This window comes from Anguilla anguilla, chromosome 16 (assembly GCF_013347855.1).
Source record: "Anguilla anguilla isolate fAngAng1 chromosome 16, fAngAng1.pri, whole genome shotgun sequence".
NCBI classification, from domain to species: Eukaryota; Metazoa; Chordata; class Actinopteri; order Anguilliformes; family Anguillidae; genus Anguilla; species Anguilla anguilla.
This window is the reverse complement of record NC_049216.1, coordinates 29014356-29026855: the sequence shown is the minus strand read 5'-3', so window position 1 is coordinate 29026855 and position 12500 is coordinate 29014356. Positions and strand designations below refer to the sequence as shown.

Genomic DNA, 12500 nt, shown 5'->3' with positions numbered 1-12500 from the left:
GCCCCCCCCCAGCACAGCACAGCAAAGTACAGTACAGTCCCATGATAAAATGACACTCCCCAGCTACAGAGGGGGAGGAGGGGCCGAGCTCGTGGCACAAATCAGGGCGGGCGTATTGATTCTGGGCCTCGGGAGGCATTAGCATGTCTCCGTGCCGGCAGGTTTTAGGAACACAAAGTTCCCTCCCACCGCCAAAAAAAAAAAAAAAAACGACGAGGACTCGGCAATTTGAAGAACGGCGACGTTTGAAAAGAAAAAGAAAAAGAAAAAAAACGTATTTAAGGAAAGGGGGAAAAGCTCGTCTGCAGCAGGAAAGGTTTTAACAGCACGACAGGCGGCAGACGCGAGCTCAATTAAGGTCAGAACAACAGGTTATTAATATTTAATGGAGAGGCCCTATTAAAAACACCGCACTGGGGCCCGAGCGAGAAGCCAGTGAATCCATCTTTTCCCTCCTAATTTAAAAACCCGGGGCAAAAGGGACAGTTTAACCGGGGGTGAGTGTGCGGGGGTGGTTCCGTGCGTTTACTGGGGGTGGGGGGTGGGGGGCGGGGGTGAAGGGGGGGAGGGGGGGAGTGGACAGGGAGCTGGAGACGAGGACAGGAGGAAGAGGACAGAGGGACTAGGGCGAGGGGCGAAGGACAGAGGGAGCAGGGCAACCACAGACGTTCCTTTTGTCCCAGGAAAACGCGTTCACACCACCGCCATCCACTCAGGGAGCGGGGGAGCAGGAGGAGGGGCTAAACCCACCCAAATTAACATCCCTGGGAATTGTGGGAAACATTTGTATGTGTATATATATATATATTTTTTTTTTTAAATACCATCTTATATATACATACACACACACACAAATGCATGCATATATATATATATACACATGCACACACACACACACATATATATATATACACACACACATACACACACACATATATATATATATATACACACACACACACACACACACACACACATATATATATATATATATACACACACACACACACACACACCCACACACACACACACACACACACACACACACACACACACACACACACATATACACACACACACACACACACACACACACACACACACACACACACACACACACACACACACACACACACACACACACACGCTGGACAGTGTTCCTGCTCTGCTGTCAGTGATAAAGAAAATCCCATTTAGTGAAGCGTTACCTCCCTGCGGAGGACGGGGGCCCTGCTGGGCGCCGCTGACCCGTCCCGACTCCGCCGCGCTAACATGTGATATTAAATGCCAGCCGTGTTTCTTTCTCTTTTTTTTAGGCGGCACGTTGCCCCCTCCTTGTTTTTTTTAATGTGCTTCACTTGGCAGCGAGCCAGCCTCACTCTCCTCACCCCTGCACCCCGCCCCCCCCTCGCCACCCCCCGCCCCCCCCTTCCCTCACACATCTCCCCGGCCTCTTAAAAGGCGGGGATCAGCTAATGGCTTTGAGAGCGCTGAAGGGGAGGTGGTGTTGGGGGGCGGTTGGGGGATTGGGTGGGGGGGGGGGGGCAGGGCCTCTCAGCAGCACCCTAAATGTTCGCTGAGGCAGAAAAGTGGTTCAGATATGTCAAAAGAAGTCAGAATCAGAGATCAAGCTGAAAACTTGAAATGTGTCTTTTCTCTCCCGAGCCCCCCCCCCTGCCCCCCCCCCCTCCCCCCACCACCCAGGAAACGGCCCACCCCCCGTTCCCTTTCCAGCGCAGTCTAAAAGGCACAAACCCTGTTATTTAGCACTCATTTCTCCTCCCTGCTGCATGGCTACTGACATTTAGGAACCCCCCCCCCCCCCACCACCCCTCCAAATGCAATAAAGACGTATTAAACAGAGTCTGGAGAGAGATTGCCGTGTCACTCAAATGATATCCCAGTAAATCAAACAGAATGATATCTTTATTGGACTGACAGCATTTGCAAAAAGGCCCGTCGGAGGCAATGCCGCCACGCAGCTTTATTTGGTGGGAAACGGCAGCGGCTTTGCCGCCAGCCGGTCCCCTCTGACGCCCTCGTACGGAAAACACCGGCGCGCTCACCTCTTTAGCGCGCGGCTACGTCACGAGCGTTCGGCCGCGTAGCGCTTTTAATCGCTCTCGCTGAAACGCCACGGTGCGGGCGGGTCTGACCCTGGAGAGCGCGCTCGACCAACCCGAGCAGGGAGAAGGGCAGGCGTAAGAGACGCACGCATTCGAGCAGCGCCCCTGCGATGCTCGTCATGCCGCCAAACGCGCGTGATACATGCGCAGGAATCAGCAGACTGCGCTGGTAAACAACATCTGCACCAGATCGGCGATGACGGGCAAAACAAACAGAGGAACCCCGAGGGAGTCTGGTTAGGCAGAGGGTCCAACGACTGCGCATGAAACCCTGTCAACGGCTGCAAACGCACACACGCAAATACACAACACTCAAATGCACACACGCACACACACACACACACACACACACACAATCAAATGCACACACACACTCACACGCACACACTCAAACGCACACACACACACACTCAAACGCACACACACACACACACTCAAACGCACACACACACACGCTCGCTCGCTCCACGTTCCTCTCCGGTAATGAATATTTTGTTTATGCAACAAAAAAAAATTAATTAAACAACAACGGTTGTCGTTCGCTTTGATCTTTCAGTCGCCGCGTTTCACCGGCACCCCTAATAAAGACAGACCGCCTCTCACAGGCCGTCTGTCATTCGCACTGAGGCAGATTTTACTGCCCGGCACGCAGCGTTAGCCTTCCCCCGCGCGCAGCGGTAGCCTTCCCCCGCGCGCAGTGTTAGCCTTTCCCGCGCGCAGTGTTAGCCTTCCCCCGCGCGCAGTGTTAGCCTTTCCCCCGAGCGCAGTGTTAGCCTTTCCCCAGCGCAGTGTTAGCCTTTCCCCGCGCGCAGTGTTAGCCTTTCCCCGCGCGCAGTGTTAGCCTTCCCCGCGCGCAGTGTTAGCCTTTCCCCGCGCGCAGTGTTAGCCTTTCTCCACGCGCGCAGTGTTAGCCTTTCCCCGTGCGCAGTGTTAGCCTTTCCCCGCACGCAGTGTTAGCCTTCCCCCGCGCGCAGTGTTAGCCTTTCTCCACGCGCGCAGTGTTAGCCTTCCCCGCGCGCAGTGTTAGCCTTCCCCCGCGCGCTCGCTGAGAGCTGGGGCAGTGCGCCGTGGCGGTGCTGCTGGGGCAGCCGGCCGGGGCTCCAGGAAGGGCAGGTGCGTCCTCACCGACACGCACGTTAAAAATGGAGGAGGGCTCCCTTTGTGCCGCGCCGCGTCTCCAGCTCGCGTGAGGCAGCCGCGGCGTCTTCTGTGCCTTCTGTGCTCGCCCCCCGAGCCCCGCGGAACGGAGAGGTGTTCCGCAGGGGCGACAGCGCAAACAACAGAGCGCTGCAATTAGGGGAAAGCAGACCCTCCCTGCCTGCTACAGAGCCCCCCCTGCCTGCTACAGAGCCCTCCCTGCCTGCTACAGAGCCCTACCTGCCTGCTACAGAGCCCTCCCTGCCTGCTACAGAGCCCTCCCTGCCTGCTACAGAGCCCTCCCTGCCTGCTACAGAGCCCTCCCTGCCTGCTACAGAGCCCTCCCTGCCTGCTACAGAGCCCTCCCTGCCTGCTACAGAGCCCTCCCTGCCTGCTACAGAGCCCTCCCTGCCTGCTACAGAGCCCTCCCTGCCTGCTACAGAGCCCTCCCTGCCTGCTACAGAGCCCTCCCTGCCTGCTACAGAGCCCTCCCTGCCTGCTACAGAGCACTCCCTGCCAACCGCAAAAACTGTTTGGGCAAACTCTGTCAAAAAAACACCCCCCCCCCCTCTCTCTCTCTCTCTCTCTCACCCACCCTCCCTCTCTCTCTCTCTCTCTCTCTCTCTCACACCCTCCCTCTCTCTCTCTCTCTCTCTCTCTCTCTCTCACCCTCCCTCTCTCTCTCTCTCTCTCTCTCTCTCTCCCTCCCTCTCCCTCTCTCTCTCTCTCCCTCTCTCAAAATAAAATAAAATGCAACGCTCTTCTGTTTAACTAAACCATTCGAGCCCTATCAGGGGCCTGGGCTTTCACTGCTCTCGCTAAATGGCGGCTGCCTCACCCCAAGAAGCGCCAATCAAATCTCCCTCCATTTGAATGCGGCTCTGACATTAAAAGCAGATTCAAACGAGCGCGTGAGGCTCTCCGGTGACGAGCGGTTGGCCTGTTCCAGCTCGCGAGGGGGAATTCTCCAGGGCGTGGGGCAGCGCAGGCGGGGGGGGGGGGGGGGGGGGGAGGCGGGGCAGCACGTACAGACAGAGAGGCTCCTTTCCCTGACCTTTGACCTCAACAGAGCGCACCCTCCCAAAAACGCCACATCCATCCACAGAGCGGGGAAAGCACGAGACGGGAGGGGGGCGAATCAGTGACGGGGGGGGGGGGGGGGGGGTGGTCGGGCAGAGGAGGGGGGGGGCAGAGCGCTACTTCTCTCCATGCCCTCCGTACGCCTTTAACAGACTCCGGGGATTGCACACTTTGAAAACGCGAGTCATTTGCGCGTCTCAGATGGAGCAATTAATGCAAATTGTCAATTAAAAAGCAATTACGAGTTCCTGCAGAAAACACGCCAGCCTCCCGCAGTCATTACGGCAAAATGGCGCCACCTTCGCGGCATCCCTCCCCACTCGCCTTCTGAGCGAGGAAGACGGGGGGAAGACAGGAGGAAGATGGGAGGAAGGCGGGAGGAAGACGGGGTGAAGGCGAGAGGAAGGCGTATTTTTCCCTGTCCCGTCCGGGCGCGATGTTAGGAAGCGCCTCACACACCGCAGCTCGGCGCTGAACGAGGAGCCGGGCGCTCCACAGAGGGCCGGACCGCTCGGGCATAGCAATCGCGGCGGGGCGAGGAAGCGGGGAGAGGAAGCGGAGCCTCTCAGAGCGCTCTCATTGGCTGACTCGGGGACCCCAGTGCCCGCCGGGTGCCAGAGAGGGGCCGCGGGGGGGGGGGTCAGGAGGACGTGACCGCAGTTTGGGAGCGGGGGCGCAGGTCTGAAACTGGGGTCCCGCGATGATTAAAGGCGCAGGCAGAGCCGAACTGAGGGGCCTTTGTTCCACTGAAAGAGGCCGTTTGGAGAGGAGTCAGAGAGCCGCTGGCTCTGTCCCCCCCCCCCCGTCCCCCCCCCGCCGGCCCCTGTGACCGCTCGGCCAAACAAGCACGACGGGCCCCGGCTCAATCCACAAAACTCAAACGGACCTCCGTTTGCTGTGACCCAAACAACCTGTCTCCTCAGAGTGGGGGCGCACCACGGAGCCCCCGCCCCTCCCCAAATCTACCCGATCTCTTCCGTAAGCGACGCAGAGAGACCGTCGCCCCTCCCAGCCCATCCCTCTCACTCAGCCCCTGTCTGAGTGCATTATTCACTTAGCAGTGTCTGCTTATTCTCTCTCCAGCACACAGGGAGCCCAGGCCAGAGCAGAGAGAGCCAGAGCAGAGAGAGAGAGGAGCAGAGAGAGAGAGGAGCACAGAGAGCCAGAGCAAGGAGAGAGAGGAGCAGAGATAGCCAGAGCAGAAAGAGAGAGTTGGAGCAGAGAGAGAGAGCAGAGAGAGAGAGGAGCAGAGAGAGAGCCAGAGCAGAGAGAGAGAGGAGCAGAGAGAGAGAGGAGCACAGAGAGCCAGAGCAAGGAGAGAGAGGAGCAGAGATAGCCAGAGCAGAAAGAGAGAGTTGGAGCAGAGAGAGAGAGCAGAGAGAGAGAGGAGCAGAGAGAGAGCCAGAGCAGAGAGAGAGAGGAGCAGAGAGAGAGAGGAGCACAGAGAGCCAGAGCAAGGAGAGAGAGGAGCAGAGATAGCCAGAGCAGAAAGAGAGAGTTGGAGCAGAGAGAGAGAGCAGAGAGAGAGAGGAGCAGAGAGAGAGCCAGAGCAGAGAGACAGAGGAGCAGAGAGAGAGGAGCAGAGAGAGAGGAGCAGAGAGAGAGGAGCAGAGAGAGCCAGAGCAGAGAGAGAGAGGAGCAGGGAGAGAGAGGGGCAGAGAGAGAGAGGAGCAGAGAGAGAGGAGCAGAGAGGGAGAGGGGCAGAGAGAGAAAGGAGCACAGAGAACAGGAGCAGGGAGAGCCGGCTCTGGAGAGGCAGTAACATGGAGGCGGCAGCAGCAGCCACAGCAGCCTCCCGAGCCGAGCTGCTTTCTAATCTCTTTAGAGGAGCTGTCTGCAGCAGCCATTCATCAAAGGAACAGCAGATTTTGATGGGAGCTGTAACATCTGTTGATTCAGGGGGAGGGTGAGGGCGGAGAGGAGGGGGGAAGAGAGCGGGGGGGGGGGTTGTTTTGTTTCGGAGACAGACAGACCTCTTGCTGACCCCCTTCTAAAAGAGAGACACCTGACCTTTGACCTCCTGTAAAGAGCTGGGCTAATGGGATGGGGCAGCTGGAGGGGGAACAGGTCAAAGGGGGAAAAGCGGGGGGACAATGACCAAGATGCTCCGCCCCCCTCCCCCTCCCCCTCCCCGCAGCCCCACCAATGGCAGCCCGGCAGACCCCGAGGCCGCTCCGGGGCTTCCGGCATGTTCCAGCGCTGAGCGCCGCTGCCATTAGCTGCTGAATAAAGATAAGGTGGATTAGGGGCGCAGCATAATGCGGCCCTTATCAAAGCCGGCCCCCGCCCTGTCCCCCCCCCCCCCCGCCCTGTCCCCCCCGCCCTGCCCCCCCCCCGCCCTGTCCCCCCTGCCCCCCCCACCCCCAGCCCCCTCCTCCCCTCACAGCACTGCTGCCATCACACAGAAAAGGGGCGAGCACACAGAGATGCACTTGAATATCAGTGGTGACGGTGACCTCTGTGGGGGGGGCGGGGGCGGGGGCGGGGGTGGGGGTACAGATGCCGGCTGCTATTGTGGCAGTCACCTCTGTGGCCTGCCGGCAGCTGCCATTGTTTTGCATGTTGGGGGGGGGCGGGGGGGTTAGGGGTGCATGCCCCCGCGTATGTCACACGCGGCCCGCCGCGTCACAAGGTCGGTGAGCTGGGAAATCGCGAGCCTTTCAGAGATTCGCCACGCGGGGGGCTTACGCGCCCGTCCCAGTGAGGAGAGGGAACGGGACAAATTCTTTAGGGGGCGTTTAAACTTGGCCTTCAGCGCGGAGGTAACTGGGGGGGGGGGGGGGGGGGGGGGGGGCTGGGGGGGCTAGCAGCTGACACACCGCACAACCTGCAGAAAGAAGGATGAAATCAGCAGAGGGAGGGAGGAATGGAGGAAAGCGAGGGAGGGAGGGAGGGAAGAGAGAGAGCTGCAGCTGACTGGAAATGCCCAGGGGCTGCATGTTCGACTCCACCACACTTCCACAGCATTAACGGACACGCGCGCCAGCCCCCCCCCCCGACTCGCCAAGACGGGCCCGGCCTCATCATCAGGGAGGGCCGCGTTTTCCGCGCCTCCATGAAGGGAGCGGTGGGGGGGGGGGGGGGCATTTTCGCAGGGACCCCCGCAGGTGGGGTGCGGGTGCAGGAGGGGCGTGTGCAGCGTGTGCAGGTGGGGGCGCGCTCCCGGGCTCCTCACCTGTCGGCTGTCGCTCCTCCACAGCCCGTTGACGGTCTTGGTGGGGGCGATGGTGACGACGGGCGGGGTGCTTGGCACGCTGTGGCCCCCGGGCGGCACGATGATGGGGCCCATGGGGCCCCGCTTGGGCGTGCTGACGGGGGAGCTGTGATTGGTGGCCGGGGACGAGACCGGAGAAGACTCACTGCTTATGGACGACCCTGTGAAAGAAAACAGAGAGAGAGAGAGAGAGAGAGAGAGAGAGAGAGAGAGGGGGAGAGAGAGGGAGAGAGAGAGAGAGAGAGAGAGAGACAGAGAGAGAGAGAGAGAGAGAGACAGAGAGAGCGAGAGAGAGAGAGAGAGAGAGAAAACCAGCCTGTCAGTCAGTGACCTGCCAGCGCTTTCAAAAACAACTTTTCTGCTGCCAACTTCCTCGCAATCAAAGGCTGCTCCAGTCAGATCAGATGTCCCCTCTTCCAAGAGAAATAAACAAACGCTGATAACAATCTCCAATCTCCTGCTCTGTGAATGCATTACCCAGCTCCTCCCCTTCCACCCCCCCCCCCTCCTGCTTCCCCTGCTCCTCCCCCCTCTCTCTCTCTCTCTCTCCCTCCCTCACTCGCTCGCTTGCTCCTCTGATCACAGCCGAGCGTGTTGCCATGGCGCCGGGGGCGCTCTCCTCCCAGGAGGAGGTGCCGGACGCTTGCATGCAGAGACGGGCGGGAGACATGCCCAGCTGGAGCACAGAGAGCACAGCGCTGGAGCACAGAGTGCACAGAGCACTGGGCTGGAGCACAGAGCACTGGAGCACAGAGTGCACAGAGCACTGGGCTGGAGCACAGAGCACAGAAGCACAGGCGAGTTGTGCTGAAGCCGCCTCATGCAGCCAAACACAGGGCTTGCATGACAAAACCGCACAGCCAAATATTCAAATCACACTTACAAAGCAGGCCATCTGACACACACACACACACACACACACACACACACACACACACACACACACACACACACGCTGTGTCACGGCCCAGCGCGTCGGAGAAGCCTGAAGAACGACACGGGGAAGGCCACTAAACGGCTGCCTTTAGCATGAGGAACGGCGTGTACCTCACAGAGGCAAACGAAGCCTGGACACACTGCCCTCAGCCTGGCACAGGCAGCCTGGCACAGGCAGCCGGGCGCGGTGCAGCCGGGCAGCGCCAAAATATCAGCCCAGATGGACCGCCGGGGGCTGCGGTGAAAATGTGCCAGCGCTGGGATCAGCGTGCCCGCCTGAGCGCCACACGGGCAGGGGGGGGGAGCCAGGCCCCTCTCAGCCCAGACCCAGACCCCTCACAGCCCAGACCCAGACCCCACACAGCCCAGACCCCTCACAGCCCAGTCCCCTCTCAGCCCAGACCCCACACAGCCCAGACCCAGACCCCACAGCCCAGACCCACTCCCCTCACAGCCCAGACCCAGACCCCTCACAGCCCAGACCCACTCCCCTCACAGCCCAGACCCACTCCCCTCACAGCCCAGACCCCTCACAGCCCAGACCCAGACCCCTCTCAGCCCAGGCCCTGGGCTGCCAGTCCCAGTCATCGTCCCCAAAGGGAGGGTCCTGGGCCAGGGGAAGGTCGGCCACAGAGCAGAACCTGAGCGCACTCACACCATCACACAGGAGACTGCTCACTCTCAGTCTCCTTCCTATCTCTCTCTCCCTCCTCTCTCTCTCCCTCTCCTTCCTCTATCACTCTCTTCCACTCTCACTCTCTCTTCCACTTCTCTCTAACACTTCCTCTCTCACTCTTACTCTCCTTCCTCCCTCTCTCTCTCTCTCTCTCTGTGTGGGTCAGCCACGGGGCTGCATTGGCTGTTCTGACCCGTGCCCTCCCTCCTGACTTTATGGAATTACTGCATTCAGAAGAAACGGTCTGGGTCAGGCCCTTCTTAAAATGTTCAGCCTCTTTCCAAGAACACCATGTGTCAACCTGTGTGTCCGTGCACAAGGGTCTATGGCTGTATTAGTGTGTGTACTAACAGTATGCGCGTTTCGGCACGTGTGTGTGAGTGTACGCGTGCTTGCGTGTGTGTGTGTGTGTGTGTTGTTCCCGGTGCCCGTGTGAAACCAAGGAGCATTTCTACTCCCAGATCTCAGGCAGCAGCTTAGCCATCCCAAAACCGCCGTGCCCAAGCCTGACTGCCACAGCATTTCAGCCAATCAGCGAGCGCCACTTCACGCCAGCCAATCGGCCGGCCCGCCCGTTCTGCGGCAATCCGCGTCCCGCCAAATCCCCCCCGCTCGAGAAATCCGCGCGGTTTCGCCGTGAGCAAACGGTCTCGGGAATGAAGCTTCTGCCGCTTCGCGCTAAAAAGACGGCGATTTCGGCCCGTGCTGGCTTGACTTGCGGCCCCTGAGCCCGCGTCCCCGCGGCCGCCTGCGTTTCACCAGCGCCCCAGCCGCTCTCTCCGCGCCCCTGTCCTCCAGAAACGCCTTCCAAACCTCTCTCTCGCCCTCCGCCGCTTCCCAAACCAGCGGCTAAAGTAGCGTGGCGCTGTCCTCGGCAGGCGGGTGAAGGGGCCGGGCGCCGGCGCCGCCGCGCTCAGGAGAAACCCAAAAGCCGAAAATCCCACACCCCCCGCGTCCACGGTAAACACGCCGGACCGCGCCTCTGCCGCTTCAGCTGGGTGTGCATAAAGGGATCTGACTCTTTAATCTCGCGCTTGCTGTCAGGCGCGCACACACACACACACACACACACAAACACACACTCTCACAGAAATACGCACGCACTCACACTCACACTCACACACACACACTCTAACACGCACACTCTCACACGCGCACTCACACACACACACGAGGGGGTTTTGGGTCGGTCCGAAAGTGGAGCTCGTAGCTTGCAAAAAAATAAATAAATAAATAAAAAAAAAACAAACAAGATACTTAAGCGTGTGTCACCGGTTCGAATGCGTCGCTCGGCATACATTGGGGCTCGCTCGTCAGACAGAAGTCGATGAAAGGCATGACTAGGCGCACCACGTTTATTAAAATACAACAGCTTAAGAACTACGAGGTGTAAGAACTGCTGCCCTCTGATGCTGCGCTGACAGCCTAGCCGACGTTCTTATAACTAAATGCCTTTGAACCCCAGTTTCTTCACAACACCCAAGCGTACACAAATTTGTAAACGAGAAAACAGATGCGGTTTATTTCCTACAGCAGGGCACACGATGTTCAAAGGACGTCTGACGTCTCTACTGATATCGCAGTTGCGCACAGCGCCCCCAGTGGACAGACGGGGAAATGCCCGCCGAACAACAAGTCGGCCATCTTTCAGTTTCCCAAACTCAAGTCGTCCACCTTGATCCTGGAAATAAGCCTCCGAATAAGGAATTTAAAAGACGATAACAGGCTAGTGTGTGCCTTGCCATTTAACTGATAATGAGTTATTCTCGCTGGTTGAAAGACAACCAAAATAGGAGTCACAGCTTCAGCTGCATTCATGGATGCCGTCATCGCCAGGCCAGCTGAAGCTCAGGAAACACCGTTAATGATCTGTGGGCTGTGAGATGGCTCACGGGTATCTCTCAGGTGATGAGTCTGATGAAGTCTGCCATGTTTCGATAATAAAAAAACCTTCCTCTGCTCTATAAATCACCCCAGGAATGACGTGCTAAATGCTAACAGTCCCCCTCTGCAGTCGGGAAAATGTCACTAAGACAATGGAGCCAAGTGCCCTCGCCTTGGTTCAAACGCTACTCTATTCTAACCTAAACGCGATGCCTCTTCTGAACAGGAAGTCCTGGAGAGGAAACAGTTTTGAGCTGCTGTATGTTCCTTCCTCCTCTGGGGTTCTGAGAGCAGGGGAGGAGAGAGAGTGGCGGGCGGGCAAGCCGAAGCCTCCCCCCCCCCTCCTCCTCCACCTCCTCCTCCTCCTCCTCCTCCTCCTCACACCACCTCAGGAAGACGACAGAGCGGGGAGGAGGAGAGTGGTGGAGGAACGATAAGGAGAGAAATCTGCGGAAGCGTATCTCGACAGCGCAAGGCCAACAGCAATTAGCAGCATAATCCCCACTGCCCCCCACCCCCCAGCCCCCGGCACCCCCCAGTCAGAAAGCCATTACTCTCCCTGTGATAGCTTTTCAAATCAATACTCACTCAGGACCTGAGCAGCGATTAATGAAGATCAAGTGTCAGAGCTGCTTCTTTCATTCTCAGTGTGTGGCTACGCACAAGGGACAGAGGGAGAGAGAGAGAGAGGGAGGGAGGGAGGGAGAGAGAGAGAGAGAGAGAGAGAGAGAGAGAGAGGGACAGAGGGAGGGAGAGAGGGACGGAGGGAGGGAGAGAGGGACAGAGAGAGGGACAGAGGGAGGGAGAGAGGGAGGGAGGGAGGGAGAGAGAGAGAGAGAGAGAGAGAGGGACAGAGGGAGAGAGGGAGGGAGGGAGAGAGGGAGGGAAGGAAAGAGAGAGAGGGAGGGAAGGAAAGAGAGAGAGGGACTGAGTGAGGGAGGGTAAGAGAGAGGGAGGGAGGGAGAGCAGGAGGGAGAGAGGGAAGGGACAAGGGGAGGGACAGAGCCACAGGAAAAAGGAAGGGATCAGCACACGGAAGGAAGAAAGAAAGATAAGGAGTGTGAGAGGGTTGTGTGTGTGTGTGTGTGTGTGTGTGACACATCCTAATTCAGCCTCCAGCTCTTTGTAACGGGTCAGAGAGAGGAGCCACACGTCACTGCGCACTGCACACTCCAAAAACATTCATTAGAGCCTTTCCCAGGGCTAAATGAAAAAGGTAAAATCCATAAACACAGCGGTGGTGGCACCGCGGGGGGGCTTCTGTGGGAAGTGTGAGGGGCACGACCCGCCCATGGCATCGGCTGGCACCGCACCTCATAAAGAACTCAGATAAACATCTCCACATGACCCTGCCCACCCCCGCAAAAAACCCACAGCCAAATCAATCCCTCCTCCTGATCCTTATCTACAGAAACCCCTAACACACACTCGCACACACACACACACA

The 12500-nt window shown here is 58.5% G+C and overlaps 1 protein-coding gene across 7 annotated transcripts in view; it reads right to left on the bottom strand.

Annotated features, from left to right (window-relative positions):
• The window catches only part of gse1 (Gse1 coiled-coil protein), a 285225-nt gene that overhangs the window by 15933 nt on the left and 256792 nt on the right, over positions 1-12500 (bottom strand). For 6 of the 7 annotated variants that reach the window (XM_035395068.1, XM_035395073.1, XM_035395069.1 and 3 more), the window contains one exon: positions 7519-7718. In XM_035395068.1, coding sequence (XP_035250959.1) covers positions 7519-7718 — 200 coding nt within the window. Of the gene's footprint in view, positions 1-7518; positions 7719-11641; positions 11663-12500 lie in introns of those variants that run through there. The other variant, XM_035395074.1, reaches the window with a different exon arrangement.